An 18659-nucleotide genomic window follows, 5' to 3' on the forward strand; every position below is an offset into this window, starting at 1 on the left:
AATTAGTCTGTTTTCTCTATTTTTTTCTTCCACTTAAAAAAAAACCCAAAAACAAATGGCAGGTCTGGCGACTGAAGCTGACTTCCAGTATAGAATTTTTCTGCCATACACAGTGCTGCCTCTTTTTTGCACAAGAGGAGGCTCTTGTGGTGGAAATGACCTCCTGAAGCTGGAATCTCATTGTAAAAACTATTTGCTTTTTCCTATATGCTCTTGACCATTGCTCAAAATATAGCCATCCACTATTTATCTTTGTTTTTAAGATTTTAGTTTGTCTTCCCAACACGATGTTAAAGGTGTTTTGAAATACAGTGGGCACACCAGTCCCAGGAGGAATATGTCCAAAAATTCATATAAACACCATAACTGAGAACTTGTAAAACATCATGGCTCTAGATAGCTTAAAGATAGTCTATTAATAAGGAAGTGTTGCTAACCCTTTTAATGTTGACAACCATTAAAATATTTATCTTTTTAAACCCTTAAAAAATGACAAAAGCAGTAATATGAACACTGTAGAAAAATTAAAATACAGCTAAGCAAAAATAAGAAAATCAGTGTATTCCCACCATCCAGAGATTATATAATAACATTTGAGTGGGCGCCCTTCTACATCTTATTCCACACATATATATGTATTTCTTTATCAAAGTAAGATCTCACTGGGCTTCCCTGGTGGCACAGTGGTTAAGAATCCACCTGCCAGGGCTTCCCTGGTGGTGCAGTGGTTGAGAATCTGCCTGTCAATGCAGGGGACACGGGTTCGAGCCCTGGTCTGGGAAGATCCCACATCCCGCGGAGCAACTAGGCCTGCGAACCACAACTACTGAGCCTGCGCGTCTGGAGCCTGTGCTTCGCAACAAGAGAGGCTGCGATAGTGAGAGGCCCGTGCACCACGATGAAGAGTGGCCCCTGCTCGCCGCAACTAGAGAAAGCCCATGCACAGAAACGAAGACCCAACACAGCCAAAAAAAAAATAATAATAAATTAAATTTTTAAAACTTTATAAAAAAAAGAATCCACCTGCCAATGCAGGGGACGCAGGTTCAAGCCCTGGTCCAGGAAGATCCCACATGCCACGGAGCAACTAAGCCCGTGCGCCACAACTACTGAGCCTGCACTCTAGAGCCCGTGAGCCACAACTACTGAGCCCACGAACCACAGCTGAAGCCTGCGTACCTAGAGCCTGTGCTCCGCAACAAGAGAAGCCATGGCAAGGAGAAGCCCGCGCACCGCAGCAAAGAGTAGCCCCCGCTCGCCACAACTAGAGAAAGCCCACACACAGGAATGAAGACCCAGTGCAGCCAAAAATAAAATAAATAAAATAAATTTATTTTAAAAAAAGTAAGATCTCACTGTACATATTGCTTCGTAACATGTCTTTTCAGTTAACCATCTTTACCTTCCAAGACAACACATTTTCATTGTATCTAATACTCAGTCTAGATTCAAATCTTCCCAGTTATCTCAAAAATGTCCTTTGCAGGGCTTCCCTGGTGGCGCAGTGGTTGAGAGTCTGCCTGCCAGTGCAGGGGATACGGGTTCGAGCCCTGGTCTGGGAAGATCCCACATACCGTGGAGCAACTAGGCCCGTGAGCCACAACTGCTGAGCCTGCGTGCCTGGAGCTTGTGCTCTGCAACAAGAGAGGCCGCGACAGTGAGAGGCCTGTGCACCGCAATGAAGAGTGGCCCCCGCTCGCCGCAACTAGAGAAAGCCCACGCACAGAAACAAAGACCCAACACAGCCAAATATAAATAAATAAATAAATAAAAATTTTTTCAAAATGTCCTTTGCAGCTTGTCTGCATAAATGTGGGTTCAATCTAGAAACTAGTGTTGATTCTGATTATGTATCTCACATCTCTGTTAATCTAAAAGAGTCCCTTTTCTCATAATACCAATTTGTTGAAAGACCAAGGCAGCTGTCTTACAGAACATCACATCTTGTAAATTTTTGCTTCTTTATGGTATCATTCAGATGGCCACATTATTTCCTACTACTGTAAGCAGGAAGGTGGGCCTAAAGGCTTGATAATTTTAAGGTACACATGTTTGGCTAAAACACATCATAGATGATTAGTATATGTCATTTTTATATCAAATCAAGAGCTATATAGTATCTGAATGTTTCCCTATCAACAATGTGAAAAACTGAACACCAGCTTTTGATAATAACATACAGATCTTTTTTCCCCAACTTCATTTGTGAATAGTTTTAAAGCACAGAAAAGTTGAAAGAATAGTACACTAGAGTGCCCACCACCTGGACTGAACAATTGTTAATATTTTGTTAACTTTGCTTTATCTTTACATGTATAAAAATATTTCTTGCTGAACCATTTGAAAATAAGTTGCAAACATCAAAAAATTTCCCCTAGAAATTTCAGAATGCATAACCTAAACATGATATTCTCCTTTTATGGCCATATCATTTTGACCCTTTGAAATTTAGCAATTATTCCCTAATATCACCTAATATTTAGTCCATATCTAAATCTCCTTAATTGTCCCCCCAAAGGTCTTCTATAGATGTTTTTTTAGGCAAGAGCTACTCATTGCTTTTGGTTAAGGTGTTTCTTTGGTCTTCCCCATTTCCATTTTTTGTTTTATAATGACATTGCCTTTCTGAAGAGATGAGGCCAGTTTAATTATTTACTCTTAAAAAAAGTCTTTTACAACTTGGATCTTTTTTTAAGTAAATTAAAATTTCTTTAATAACTGAGAACTTTTCATTTTTTGAAAACTAGCACTTCATCACAAAAACATAATTGAGAAATATTAACCTAAAGACTTTGGTAGAGGGACCAATCATTCCATTTTGTGAAGGATTAAGGGGCCTCAAAGCATGCAGGACTTTCAGTGATACAACCAGAAATGAGTTGTCATGCTACTGTCGGTCACCCTTGTAGGGCACTTATTAATGTTGAGGAAATAATTATATATGACTGGTTAAAACTATAATTGAGTTCTAACCATTTTCATTTTACTAAATATAGGTAGCCCCCCTTTCTGAAAGTTCACTTGATGCCACTTTGCTCTTACGAAAGACCTGCATTCGTATCTGTTTTCACTAACCAAAAGAAATCTGAAGAGGATTTTTGCTTTTATGATAAAAGGGAAAACAGAACTATTTGTTTTGCAATGAGCCAATTCAGAGGCAGTGCGCACAGCGAGCAACAAGAGTAGCACCACGAATATCATTCCTAGGGAACTACACTCAGCATCCCAGCATCAAGCCGTGATAGCTTTGAACTGTCAGTGAACACCTGGCCTTTATCCCAATTGATTCTGTGAATCTGTTAGCAACTTGTGAACTAAGGTAATTGATTCTTCACATTACACCCTTTCAGCTTACGAAAGGTTTCATAGGAACACTACTATTGGATAGCGGAAAAAACCCGTAATTATTTATATACTTATACTTTTTAAACTCAGCTGTCTGAACTATGCATTAATTATGCATGTAGATATAGGCTAGGGAAAATATAACGAAAATTCCATATCTTCTCGAAATTAAAAAATAATAAGCAATATCTTACATCAGCCTTCTATTACTTAATGCTTACGTCATTGTTAAAATCATATCCTAAATCGACAGCCATTGCAACACAATGAGCTCCTCCACAGAGACAGCACCAGGGCAAGTGAGAGCCAGATGGGCACTGGATGACTGTGACTCACGGAGGAAAAATAACTAAATATGGGAAAGGATATCCTAAGAGACCGAGAAGCACCATCATATGCATTCTTTGGGCAAACTTGCCAGAAGGAGCACAAGAAGTACCCAGTCACCTTCTCAGAGTTTTCCAAAAGTCCTCAGAGAGATGGAGGACCATGTCTTGCACTGTAAAGCTGTGCAAAACTTGTTTTTAAACTGTATGGTGTCTTTTGTGTATAGTTAACATACTACCAAATGTGTCTTTAGCTACCCCTGTCCTGGTGGTATTTTCAATAGCTACTAACCTTGCCTAGTACATTATGGAGGTTGTAAATTGGCAGAGAAATTTAAAGTAGGTTCTTGTTGGTGCACAGCAAAAATCAGTTATATATAGAAATGGTATCTTATTATCTTCAGTTGTCTCTGTTGCATCCTCTATGAACTGTTGTTCTCTTAACTGAATACCACTTTGTAACTGTAAAAATAAAAAGTTGCAGTTACTTTGTTGACATTCTAAATCCTGCTAATACAATTTTCTTATTAAAAAAAAATCATACCCTAAACCAATATTTTACTTTAGATAATGTTATGTGCTGCATGAAATAGTTATTCTTTTAAAATTTATTTTTAAGAAATAATTTATGTCACATGTAGTTACTTAAACCCTTAGGAGTTACTTCTTTCTTAAGTAGAAGCATGCCTTTTACAGTGAGACAGTTCGTGATTTGTTCTTTGAGAGCTTTATTTTAATAAGGTTCTTCTGCAACTGGATGATGACAAAGTTTGGGTTTGTTGGGATTATTTTTCAGCAACCAATCAGCCAGCCAAATCTATGGAAAAAAGAAAAAAAAAACCCTTACGTTAATTAATGATTACATATTTCTTCAATATATACTATTTCAATTTAAAATAGTTTCCAAAATCACTTTAAGGATAATAAGAAAATGAGCATTAAAAATTGAAACAGGGGGCTTCCCTGGTGGTGCAGTGGGTAAGAATCCACCTGCTAATGCAGGGGACACGGGTTTGAAAACTGGTCCGGGAAGATCCCACATGCTGCGGAGCAACTAAGCTCGTGTGCCACAACTACTGAGCCTGTACTCTAGAGCCCGTGAGCCACAACTACTGAGCCTGTGTGTGACACAACTACTGAAGCCCATGTGCCTAGAGCCTGTGCTCTGTAAAAAGAGAAGCCACCACAATGAGAAGCCCGCCCACCACAAGGAAGAGTAGCCCCCACTCACCGCAACTAGAGAAAGCCTGTGTGCAACAACAAAGAGCCAACACAGCCAAAAATAAATAAATTAATTAAAAAAATTGAAACAATAAGTTTTACATTATGCAATACTGTCAAGTATAGATCCAAACTGGAAAGGAAGGTAAAACTATGTCCATTCACAAATGACATGACCCTATTATATATAGGCAGATCTCCATCAGTTTACTGCACTTTGCAGATAGTGCATTTTTTTTTGTACAAATTGAAGATTTTTGATCACTCTGCATTGAGCAAGAGCAAGATTATTGGCATCATTTTTCTAACAGTATTTGCTGACTTTGTGTCTCCATGTCATATTTTGCTAATTCTCACAATATTTCAAACATTTCCATTATTATTATATTTGTTATAGTGGTCTATGATCAGGGATCTTTAATGTTACTATTGCAAAAAAATTATGACTCACTGAAGGTTCAGATGATGCCTAGCATTTTTTAGCAATAAGGTATTGTTGCACACTTAATTGACTACAGAATAGTGTAACCATAACTTTTATATCCATTGGGAAACCAAAAAATTTGTATGACTTGCTTTACTGCAATACTTGCTTAATTGTGGTGGTCTGGAACCTAACCCACAACATCTCCATGGTATGCCTGTATTAAAAAATCCCAAAGAATCAAAGAAAGCTACTAGTGCTAATAAATTAATATGGCAAAGTTGTAGGTTACAAGATCAATACACAAAAATCAGTTGTGTTTCCATATATCAGCAATGAATGATTCAAAAAGGAAATTAGGAAATCACATTCATTTATAATGGATTTGAAAAAAATATCTAGGAATAAATTTAACCAACTTGTGTCCTGAAAATTATAAAACATTGCCAAAAGAAATTTAAAAACCTAAATAAATGGAAAGACATCCCATGTCCATGGATAGATTTACTAACATTCAGATGCTAAGATGTCAATATTACTCAAAGTGATCTATAGATTCAACACAATCCCCATCAAATTTCCAACAGTTGTTTTTGCAGAAAAGGAAAAGACAATCCTCAAATTCATATGGAATTTCAAGGAGCTCCAAATAGCCAAAACAATCATGAAAAAAGAAAAAAATCAAGTTGTAGAATTTGTTCTTCCCAATTTCAATATCTTCTATAAAGCTACAGTAATTAAAACAGTGTGGCATATAGATATACATATAGATCAATGGAATAGACTTGAGAGCCAGAAATAAACCCATATATATATGGTCAACTGATTTTTGACAATGGTATCAAGTCCATTCAGTGGAGAAGATATAGTTTCTTCAACAGATGGTACTAAGAAACTGGATTTCCACATGCAAAAGAATGAAGTTGGACCCCCTATCTCACACCATACATGCCGTGCAGCATGGTCAAAAAAGATAAAATAAAATAAAATAATAAAATGTATGGCATTGGCACAAAAACAGACACATAGATCAATGGAAAAGAACAGACAGCCCAGAAATGAACCCACACTTATATGGTCAATCAATCTATGCCAAAGGAGACAGGAAATACAATGGGGAAAAGATAGTCTCTTCAATAAATAGTTTTAGGAAAATTGAACAGCTACATGCAAAAGAATCGAACTGGACTACTCTCTCACACCATATACAAAAACAAACTAAAAATGGAATAAAGAATTAAATGCAGACAGGAAACCATAAAATTCCTAGAAGAAAACACAGGCATTATGCACTTTGAAATCAGTCTTAGCAATATATTTTTGAAAAATTTTATTGAACTATAGTTGATTCACAATGTTGTATTTTTAGAAATATATTTTTGAATATATCTCCTCAGTCAAGGGAAACAAAAGCAAAAAAACCCAAATGGGATGACATAAAACTAAAACACTTCTGAACAGTGAAGGAAACTATCAACAAAATGAAAAGGCAGCCTACTGAATGGGAGGAGGTATTTGCAAACAATATACCTGATAAGAGGTTAATATTCAATATATACAAGTGACTCATACAACTCAACATCAAAAAAACAAAAAATGAATTTAAAAATGGGCAGAGAACCTGAATAGACATTTTTCTGAGGAAGACAAACAGATGGCCAACAGACACATGCAAAGATGCTCAACATCGCTAATCATCAAGGAAATGCAAATCAAAACCACAAGGAGATATTACCTCACATCAATTAGAATGGCTATCATCAAAAAGAAAAAATAACAAATGTTGGCAAGGACATGGAGAAAAGGGAACCCTGGTGCACTGTTGGTGGGAATATAAATAATTGATACAGCCACTACAGAAAGCAATATGAAGGTTCCTCAAAAAGTTAGAATCACAACTACCATATGATCTAGCAATTCCGCTTCTGGGTACTTTTCTGAAGAAAACAAAAACACTAATTTGAAAACATATATGCACCCCTATGTTCATTGCAGTATTATTTACAATAGCCAAGATAGGGAAGCAACCTAAGTCAATATATGAACAGATTAAAAAGATGTGATAGAGGGCAGACAGCAGAAGCATGCAGAACTACAATCCTTCAGCCTGTGGAACAAAAACCACATTCACAGAAATATACACAAGATGAAAAGGCAGAGGGCTACGTACCAGATGAAGGAACAAGATAAAACCCCCGAAAAACAACTAAATGGAGATAGGCAACCTTCCAGAAAAAGAATTCAGAATAATGATAGTGAAGATGATCCAGGACCTCAAAAAAAGAATGGAGGCAAATATCGAGAATATGCAAGAAATGTTTAACAAAAATCTAGAAGAATTAAAAGTACAAACAAACACAGATGAACAATACAAAAACTGAAATGAAAACTAAACTAGGGCTTCCCTGGTGGCACAGTGGTTGAGAGTCCGCCTGCCAATGCAGGGGACACAGGATCGTGCCCCAGTCCAGGAATATCCCACATGCCGTGGAGCAGCTGGGCTCGTGAGCCATTGCTGCTGAGCCTGTGCATGCGGAGCCTGTGCTCCGCAACAGGAGAGGCCACAACATTGAGTGGCCCACGTACTGCCAAAAAAAAAAAAAAAACTACACTAGAAGGAATCAATAGCAGAATAACTGAGGCAGAAGAACGGATAAGTGACCTGAAAGACAGAATGGTGGAATTCACTGCTACACAACAGAAGAAAGAATGAAAAGAAATGAAGACAGCCTAAGAGACTTCTGGGACAACATTAAACACAACAACATTTGCATTATAGGGGTCCCAGAAGGAGAAGAGAGAGAGAAAGGACCCGAGAAAATATTTGAAGAGATTATAGTCAAAAACTTCCCTAACACAGGAAAGGAAATAGCCACCCAAGTCCAGGAACTGCAGAGTCCCATACAGGATAAACCCAAGGAGAAACACGCAGAGACACGTAGTAATCAAATTGGCAAAAATTAAAGACAATGAAAAATTATTGAAAGCAGCAAGGGAAAAATGACAAATAACATACAAGGGAACTCCCATAAGGTTAAGGTGATTTCTCAGCAGAAACCCTACAAGCCAGAATGGAGTGGCATGATATACTTAAAGTGATGAAAGGGAAGAACCTACAACCAAGATTACTCTACCTGGCAAGGATCTCATTCATATTCTATGGAGAAATCAAAAGCTTTACAGACAAGCAAAAGCTAAGAGGATTCAGCATCACCAAACCAGCTCTACAACAAATGCTAAAGGAACTTCTCTAAGTGGGAAACCCAAGAGAAGAAAAGGACCTACAAAAACAAACCCAAAACAATTAAGAAAACGGTAATAGGAACATACATATTGATAATTACCTTAAACGTGAATGGATTAAACGCTCCAACCAAAAGATACAGGCTTGCTGAATGGATACAAAAACAAGACCCATATATATGCTGTCTACAAGATACCCACTTCAGACCTAGGGGCACATACAGACTGAAAGTGAGGGGATGGTAAAAGATATTCCATGCAAATGGAAATCAAAAGAAAGCTGGAGTAGCAATACTCATATCAGATAAAATAGACTTTAAAATAAAGAATGTTACAAGAGACAAGGAAGGACGCTACATAATGATCAAGGGATCAATCCAAGAAGAAGATATAACAATTATAAATGTATATGCACCCAACATAGGAGCACCTCAATACATAAGGCAACTGCTAACAGCTATAAAAGAGGAAATCGACAGTAACACAATAATAGTGGGGGACTTTAACACCTCACTTACACCAATGGACAGATCATCCAAACAGAAAATTAATAAGGAAACATAAGCTTTAAATGACACAATAGACCAGATAGATTTAATTGATATTTATAGGACATTCCATCCAAAAACAGCAGATTGCACTTTCTTCTCAAGTGCACACGGAACATTCTCCAGGACGGATCACATCTTGAGTCACAAATCAAGCCTCAGCAAATTAAGAAAACTGAAATCATATCAAGCATCTTTTCTGACCACAACGCTATCATATTAGAAATCAGTTACAGGGAAAAAAATGTAAAAAACACAAACACATGGAGGCTAAACGATACGTTACTAAACAACCAAGAGATCACTGAAGAAATCAAAGAGGAAATCAAAAAATACCTAGAGACAAATGAGAATGAAAACACGACGATCCAAAACCTATGGGATGCAGCAAAAGCAGTTCTAAGAGGGAAGTTTATAGCTATACAAGCCTACCTCAAGAAACAAGAAACAACTCAAATAAACAATCTAACCTTATACCTAAAGGAACTAGAGAAAGAAAAACAAACAAAACCCAAAGTTAGCAGAAGCAGAGAAATCACAAAGATCAGAGCAGGGCTTCCCTGGTGGTGCAGTGGTTGAGAGTCCGCCTGCCGATGCAGGGGACACAGGTTCGTGACCCAGTCCGGGAAGATCCCACATGCCGTGGAGCAGCTGGGCCTGTGAGCCATGGCCGCTGAGCCTGCTCGTCTGGAGCCTGTGCTCCACAACGGGAGGGCCACAACAGTGAGAGGCCTGCATACCGCAAAAAAAAGAAAAGAAAAGAAAAATCTTCCAACTAACAAAAGTCCAGGACCAAATGGCTTCACAGGTGAATTCTATCAAACATTTAGAGAAGAGCTAACACCCATCCTTCTCAAACTCCTCCAAAAAATTGCAGAGGAAAGAACACTCCCAAACTCATTCTATGAGGCCACCATCACCCTGATACCAAAACCAGACAAAGATAGTACAAAAAAAATTACAGACCAATATTACTCATGAATATAGATGCAAAAGTCCTCAACAAAATACTAGCAAACAGAATCCAACAACTCATTAAAAGAATCATACACCATGTTCAAGCGGGATTTTTCTCAGGGATGCAAGGATTTTTCAATATACACAAATCAGTCATTGTGATACACCATATTAACAAATGGAAGAAGAAATACCACATGATCATCTCAATAGATGCAGAAAAAGCTTTTGACAAAATTCAACACCCATTTATGATAAAAACTCTCCAGAAAGTGGGCATAGAGGGAACCCACCTCAACATAATAAAGGCCATATACAACAAACCCACAGCAAACATCATTCTCAACGCTGAAAAACTGAAAGCATTTCCTCTAAGATCAGGAACAAGACAAGGATGTCCAATCTCACACTCTTATTCAACATAGTTTTGGAAGTCCTAACCATGGCAATCAGAGAAGAAAAAGAAATAAAAGAATTACAAATTGGAAAAGAAGAAGTAAAACAGATGACATGATACTATACAAATAGAATCCTAGAGATGCCACCAGAAAACTACTAGAGCTGATCAATGAATTTGGTAAAGTTGTAGGATACAAAATTAATGCACAGGAATCTCTTCCTTTCCTATACACTAATGTTAAAAAAATCTGAAAGAGAAATTAAGGAAGCACTGCTATTCACCATTGCAACAAAAAGAATAAAATACCTAGGAAGAAATCTACCTAGGGAGACAAAAGATGTGTATGCAGAAAACTATAAGACACTGATGAAAGAAATTAAAGATGATACAAACAGATGGAGAGATATACCATGTTCTTGGATTGGAAGAATCAATATTGTGAAAATGACTGTACTACCCAAAGCAATCTGCAGATTCAATGCAATCCCTATCAAATAACCAATGGCATTTTTCACAGAACTAGAACAAAAAATCTTAAAATTTATATGGAGACACGAAAGACCCCGAATAGCCAAAGCAGTCTTGAGGGGAAAAAACGGAGCTGGAGGAATCAGACTCCCTGACTTCAGACTATACTACAAAGCTACAGTAATCAAGACAGTATGGTACTGGCAGAAAAACAGAAATATAGATCAATGGAACAGGATAGAAAGCCCAGAGATAAACCCACGCACTTATGGTCAACTAATCTATGACAAAGGAGCCAAGGATATACAATGGAGAAAAGACTGTCTCTTCAATAAGTGGTGCTGCGAAAACTGGACAGCTACATGTAAAAGAATGAAATTAGAACACTCCCTAACACCATACACAAAAGTAAACTCAAAATGGATTAGAGACCTAAATGTAAGACCGGACACTATAAAACTCTTAGAGGAAAACATAGGAAGAACACTTTTTGACATAAATCACAGCAAGACCTTTTTTGATCCACCTCCTAGAGTAATGGAAATAAAATCAAAAATAAACAAATGGGACCTAATGTAACTTCAAAGCCTTTGCACAGCAAAGGAAACCGTAAACAAGACGAAAGACAGCCCTCATAATGGGAGAAAATACTTGAAAACGAATCAATGGGAAATACTTGCAAATGAATCAATGGAATCAATCAATCTCCAAAATATATAAACAGCTCATGCAGCTCAATATTAAAAAAACAAACAACCCAATCCCAAAATGGGCAGAAGACCTAAATAGACATTTCTCCAAAGAAGACACACAGATGGCCAAGAGGCACATGAAAAGCTGCTCAACATCACTAATTATTAGAGAAATTCAAATCAAAACTACAATGAGGTATCACCTCACACCAGTTAGAATGGGCATCATCAGAAAATCTACAAACAACAAATGCTGGACAGGGTGTGGAGTAAAAGGAACCCTCGGGCTTCCCTGGTGGCGCAGTGGTTGACAGTCCGCCTGCCAATGCAGGGGACACGGGTTCATGCCCCTGTCTGGGAGGATCCCACGTGCAAAAGAGTAGCTGGGCCTGTGAGCCATGGCTGCTGAGCCTGCGCGTCCCGAGCCTGTGCTCTGCAACGGGAGAGGCCACAGCAGTGAGAGGCCCACGTACCAAAAAGAAAAAAAAAAAATCTACAAACAATAAATGCTGGAGAGGGTGTGAAGAAAAGGGAACCTTCTTGCACTGTTGGTAGGAATGTAAATTGATATGGCCACTACGGAGAACATTATGGAGGTTCCTTAAAAAACTAAAAATAGAATTACCATATGATCCAGCAATGCCACTAATGGGCATATACCCAGAGAAAACCGTAATTCAAAAAGACACAAGCACCCCAATGTTCACTGCAGCACTATTTACAATAGCCAGGTCATGGAAGCAACCTAAATGCCCATCGACAGATGAATGGATAAAAAAGATGTGGTACATATATACAATGGAATATTACTCAGCCATAAAAAGAACAAAATTGGGTCATTTGTTGAGATGTGGATGGATCTAGTGACTGTCATACAGAGTGAAGTAAGTCAGAAAAACAAATATCGTATATTAACGCATATATGTGGAAGCTAGAAAAATGGTACAGTTGAACTGGTTTGCAGGGCAGAAATTGAGACACAGATGTAGAGAACAAACGTATGGACACCAAGGCGGGAAAGCGGTGGGTGATGGGGGTATGGGTGTGCTGAATTGGGTGATTGGGATTGACATGTATACACTGATGTGTATAAAATTGATGACTAATAAGAACCTGCTGTATAAAAAAATTAATAAAATAAAATTCAAAAAAAATGATGTGACATATGTACACACACACACACACACACACACAATGGAATATTACTCAACCGTAAAAAAAGAAAATTTGTCATTTGCAACAAGATGGATAAACCTAGAAGGTATTATACTAGTGAAATAAATCAGAGAAAGATAAATACCATATGATTTCACTTATGTGTGGAATCTAAAAACCAAAACAAATGAATAAATATAACAAAACAGAGTCATAGATAGAGAGAACAAAGAGGTGATTGCCGGAGACAAGTGGGGTTGGGAATAAGTGAAAGAGGAGAGGGATATTAAGAGATATAAACTTCCAGTTACAAAATAAATGTCACAGGGATGAAATGTACCGCATGGGGAATATAGTCAACAACATTTCAATAACTTTGTATGGTGACAGGTGGTAACTAGACTTAATCATAGTGATCATTCTGTACTGTACAGAAATATCAAATCACTATGTCGTGCACCTGGAACTAATATAGTGTTGTAGATTAATTATAATTCAGTAATAAAAAAGGAATTCATACAAAACTCCAACAGATAACTGGACAAAAGATAAACAGATAATTCACAAAGGAGGAAATACAACTAAACATAGAGGGAAATGTTTAACCTCACCATTGTGTGAGGTTAGAACAACTGAATGGAAGTTAAAACAATTGAATTACCATCTTTAATCTATTTTTCCTCTCATCAAATCAGTCCCACTCCCACTCCAGTGTTTTTAACTTAATAAATAAATTTATTTAAAAAAAAGAAAGCAATGTGAGAGTATGTATTGTGACTGAAAATATTCACATTAGAAATTATAATGCAAAACAAAATTAAGAAAATTCTGAAAAAAAAGAGTAATTGAAAGGTTTAGAACTGACTTTGAAATATATTACAAACCTATGACTTAAAGCAATGTGGTACTTACAAATGAACAGATGAAATTAACAAACCAAAAAAAAAAAAAAAGAGAAACCCACTAAATGCATGTAAGAACTTAGTATATATTAACAGTGGGTTTTTAAATCGATGAAGAAAATACATACTGTTCAATAAATGGTTTTTGTCAATTGAGTAACCAAGTGGAAAATAAAATAAAATGTGGCTCTCTACCTCACTCCCTATAGCAAAAAAATATTCCAGATGACCAAAGACATATACATGGGGGGAGAAAAAGGAAATATTAAAAAGTACTAGAAGGCAGAATGAGAGAATGTTACTTATAATCTTGAAACAGAAAAACTTCTTCAAATATAACAGAAACCTGGAAGGCATAAAAGAGCTCAACAAATATAGTACAAAAATATTAAAATATATCCTGGAAGTAGTATTAAACTGAGAAAATCTAGTAACCAACAAAATATGTTGGTTAAAATATGTTTAATTTCTTAAACATAGTACCAATACAGTAAGAAAAAGACCTAGACGATCAAGCGCTGGCAAATAGACAAAGGCCTGGGGTAGGAAGTTCACAGAAAAGGAAATGCAAATGGCTTTAAGTAGCATATACTAAAAGATACTCAAACTCACTCATAACAAAAGAAATACAAATTAAGTTACGAGATAACCACTTTTCACCTGAGATTGGTAAAAAAAAAAAATAAAACCCACAAAACTTGAAAAAACATCAGGTACTCTCATTCACTTTTTAAAATTTAATTAATAATTTATTTTTGGCTACATTGGGTCTTTGTTGCTGCACGCGGTCTTCTCATTGTGGTGGCTTCTCTTATTGCGGAGCCTAGGATCTAGGCACGCAGGCTTCAGTAGTTGTAGCTCACGGGCTCTAGAGTTCAGGCTTCAGTAATGGTGGCACATGCGCTCAGCAGTTGTGGCTCACGGGCTGTAGAGTGCAGGCTCAGTAGTTGTGGCTCTCGGGCTTAGTTGCTCCACAGCATGTGGGATCTTCCTGGACCAGGGCTCGAACCTGTGTCCCCTGCATTAGCAGATGGATTCTTAACCACTGCGCCACCAGGGGACTCAGGGAAGTCCCCTCTCATTCATTTTTGATCAGAGTATAAAATGGTACAACCACTACAAAAGGTAATTTGGCAATATTTATCCAAATTAAAAATGCACACATCGGGCTTCCCTGGTGGCGCAGTGGTTGAGAGTCCGCCTGCCGATGCAGGGGACGCGGGTTTGTGCCCCGGTCCGGGAGGATCCCACATGCCGCGGAGCGGCTGGGCCCGTGAGCCATGGCCGCTGAGCCTGCGGGTCTGGAGCCTGTGCTCCGCAGCGCGAGAGGCCACAACAGTGAGAGGCCCGTGTACTGAAAAAAAAAAAAAAAAAAAAAAAAAGCACATATCAAAAACATCAAAATAACATTCTTTTTGACTTCGTATTTTCATTTGTAGAAATTTATTCTACAAATAAATGGTATGCTGACAAATGAATGAAGATATTCACTGTAGCAGTTTATAATAACAAAAGAGTGGAAACAACCTGAACAACCATCCATATGTGACTAATAAATTGTAGGGAATTCCCTGGTGGTCCAGTGGTAAGGACTCCGCCCTTCCACTGAAGGGGGCATGGGTTCGATCCCTGGTCAGGGAACTAAGATCCCACAAGCTGCACGGCCAAAAAAAAATTTTAAAATTTGTAGAAAATCCATAAAACAGAATGCCATAAGCTGTTCTTTTAAAATGGGGCAATTTTGTTTATGGTGCTATTTAATAATTTATAATACATATTAAGTATATAAGGTAAAAAGCGTCAAATAGTGTGTTTAGTAGCTAGCATTTGTATCTATATGTGTTTTTAAGTACATATAAATAATAAGTATTTTATTTTATGCTTATATATGTATAGAGTTTCTCTGAAAGGATATACTAGAAGCTGGTAACAATAATTAACTCCAAGGAACAACTGGGTAGCTGAGGAAGAGGAATGGAAAGGAGAGTTACTTTTCACTATATATCCTTTTGGAACTTTTAAATTTTATACCATATTCCAACATTGCTTATTCAAAAAATTAAACAGCTTAAAAAATAAGTAAGTTTTTTAAGGGATAAAATTTTTTTTTTAATTTCATGTTTTGAATTATAATTTCACTTTTTGATCTCTTTCCAAATGAAATAATCTCAATGTGTGAAAAGTGTTATACTCAGAGATGTTTATTGTTACAGTATTTATAATAGCAAACAACTCAAACAGCAAAAGAATGGTAAAGGTAACAAAAGAAACATCATGTAACTATTAAAATAATCTCTATAAAATATATACTTAAATATACCAATATTTATGGGATATGTGTTTATATGTAGTGATATAAAAAAATAAAATCTGGGCAAAGAAAAAAAAAACAGGACTAGTTTTTTTGAAACTAAACAGGATTAGTTTCATTGGAGATATAGGCTTTAAAAACCAAACCAAACCAAACCAAACCAAAACCAGTAATAGCAGCAGCTAATGTTTGAGCACTTACGCACCAAGCACTTTAAGAATTTTACATGCACTAATACATTTAATCCTAACAATATCCCTACTAGGTAGACAGTTGCCAATATACCTACATCTTATTGATGAGAATAAAGAGACTCAGAGAGAGGTTAGGTGTCTAGAGTCAGAGCTGAATCTAAGCAAGATGACTTGGGAGACCATGTTTAGGAAATGGAACCAGGAGTATCTTTTTCTTCTCTTCTTTACATTTTTCAGTAGTTTCAGGTTTCTTACTAAATGAAAATATACTATTTTCACAATGAAAAAAGACATATTAAAGAAATAACCTGTCAATCTTTTTCTTTTTGGTAAAAGTGGTAATGTTAGTGGGAAAGATTAAATCTTTTGTCTTCCAAAGGGGATTCCCTTTGAGAATGCTAACAAAGGCTAGAGATATTATTTTGGTACGGCTGGTATTAAAATAACCTTCCTTGATTATCTCAGATGGGTGGGAGTATCTATAAAGAAGGACCCCGGCTGACACTTGGCCCTGGACAATCATCCTAGGTCCTCATACTCAACCGTTCTTCCCCCTGAATGAGCAATGTTGAGGCCTCTAGGTATGTGAATAAATGGTTTTCTGTTAAAAAAATTTAGATTGCAAAAAAAAAATTTAGATAGCATGAGAAACAAAAATGTTGAACACAATTCAAGTAAATAATTTTATCATTTGATTATATAAATTATATACAAAAACAATGCTCAGCAATGAAAGGATGCAAAATGACTGAAAATGTACTTAGGAAGAATTTTTTTTTAAGAGTTAAAGCACAGCAAGAAAATAAGTATAACTGACCCTTGAGCAACATAGGTTTGAACTGTGGGGGGTCCACTTACACGCAGATTTTTTTCCAATAGTAAATACTACAGTACTACACAATCCACGACTGGCTGAACTCAGGATGCAGAATCACAGATACAGAGGAAATGAAGATACGAGGGTCTACTATAAGTTTTATGTCAGATTTTTGACGGCACAAAGGGTCAGTGCCCCTAACCCCGACTCTCAAGGGTCAACTATAATCAAAAGTTATACAAAATGAAGTATCTAAAATGTATATATAAAGTTTTTTTAAATGACTCTCAATATGTTTCAAAGAATATAATATTTTAACTATGAAAACTATAGACAATATTGTTCAGTATGAATAAAAAGATTTCTTACAAAAGGATCTGCTGGTTTTTGCTTACAAAGCTCTGAAAGTCCTTTAAGCAGAGTTGGCATTACGTGCACATTTAAATAGTCCTTAGCAGCTTGTCCAACTGGAATGGGCTCAACAATCACTGCAAATACAAATGATTAAAGCTAATATAAATGATGAAATATTACACAATCATTAAAAAGGACACCTTCAAATAAATTTTAACAGCATGAGAAATACTTAAGAGTTATTTTTTTAAAAAAAGGAAACAGAACTATATACCTAATATTTTGTTCAAAAACACACAAGCACACACATACAGAAAATAATAAGACTCATAAGACTGGCAAAAAAACCCCATCAAAATGCTGACAGTGCTCATACATAAGATTCCGATGATATTTTCAACAATCTCCTTTTCTGCATTTACATTTCCATGTTTTTTACAGTAAATACATAATGGACAATATTATGAAAAAGAAAAATATGAAGAATGTGTATAATCTAGGAGATTAATTCATCACAAAAATTAACTCCTGTCAACAAAATGGTAGGCATTTTGCAAAGTGTTACAGATACAACAGTGAATAATACATGCTTCTTGCTCTCTTACAGACTACTGAATATACACATAAAACCTATTTCTATAATAGTCTGAATATTCCTGCTGTTATTTTTCAGGTTTTAAAATAAATAATGTAAGATTTAGGGAAATTTTAGTGTTTTCAGCTTTTTTGAACACTATGTAGGTGAACCAGACTTGCAGTACAACAAAAAATATATTTCTACCAGAAAGAAATGTGTAACTCTTCATAGGTCTTTTGAGGTTGATCTCCATCAATGTGCTTTTTTCTTTTTTAATAAAATTTTTAATTTATTTTTGGCTGAGCTACGTTTTCATTGCTGGGCGCAGGCCTTTTCCAGTTGTGGCAAGTGGAACTACTCTTTGTTGTGGTGAACGGGCTTCTCACTGTGGTGGCCTCTCTTGTTGCAGAGCATGGGCTCTAGGTGCGCAGGCTTCAGTAGTTGTGGCTCGCAGGCTCAGTAGCTGTGGCTCACGGGCTTAGTTGCTCCGTGGCATGTGGGATCTTCCCAGACCAGGGCTTGAACCCATGTCCCCTGCATTGGCAGGCAGATTCTTAACCACTGCGCCACGAAGGAAGTCCCAATGTGCTACTTTTGATAAAGATAAGAAAGCAAAGCGACTAGTCTCATGTGTTCAGATCTAAATCCTCACTGACTGAAGGCAAAGGAAGGTGGGAGGATAATTTCTGTATGACTGTATGTATATGTGTATAGGCGCAGTCTCA

The 18659-nt window shown here is 36.8% G+C and overlaps 1 protein-coding gene across 2 annotated transcripts in view; it reads right to left on the reverse strand.

Moving 5' to 3' along the window:
- Window positions 1-1372: 1372 nt before the first annotated feature.
- NME5 (NME/NM23 family member 5) overlaps window positions 1373-18659 on the reverse strand; it is a 36396-nt gene continuing 19109 nt past the window's right edge. For both annotated transcript variants that reach the window (XM_067731862.1, XM_067731861.1), the window contains 2 exons: window positions 17373-17491; window positions 1373-4488 (listed from right to left, as the gene is read on the reverse strand). In XM_067731862.1, coding sequence (XP_067587963.1) covers window positions 4405-4488; window positions 17373-17491 — 203 coding nt within the window. In that variant the 3' untranslated portion in view covers window positions 1373-4404. The remainder of the gene's footprint in view (window positions 4489-17372; window positions 17492-18659) is intronic.

The sequence above is a fragment of the Pseudorca crassidens genome, chromosome 3 (genome assembly GCF_039906515.1).
Source record: "Pseudorca crassidens isolate mPseCra1 chromosome 3, mPseCra1.hap1, whole genome shotgun sequence".
NCBI classification, from domain to species: Eukaryota; Metazoa; Chordata; class Mammalia; order Artiodactyla; family Delphinidae; genus Pseudorca; species Pseudorca crassidens.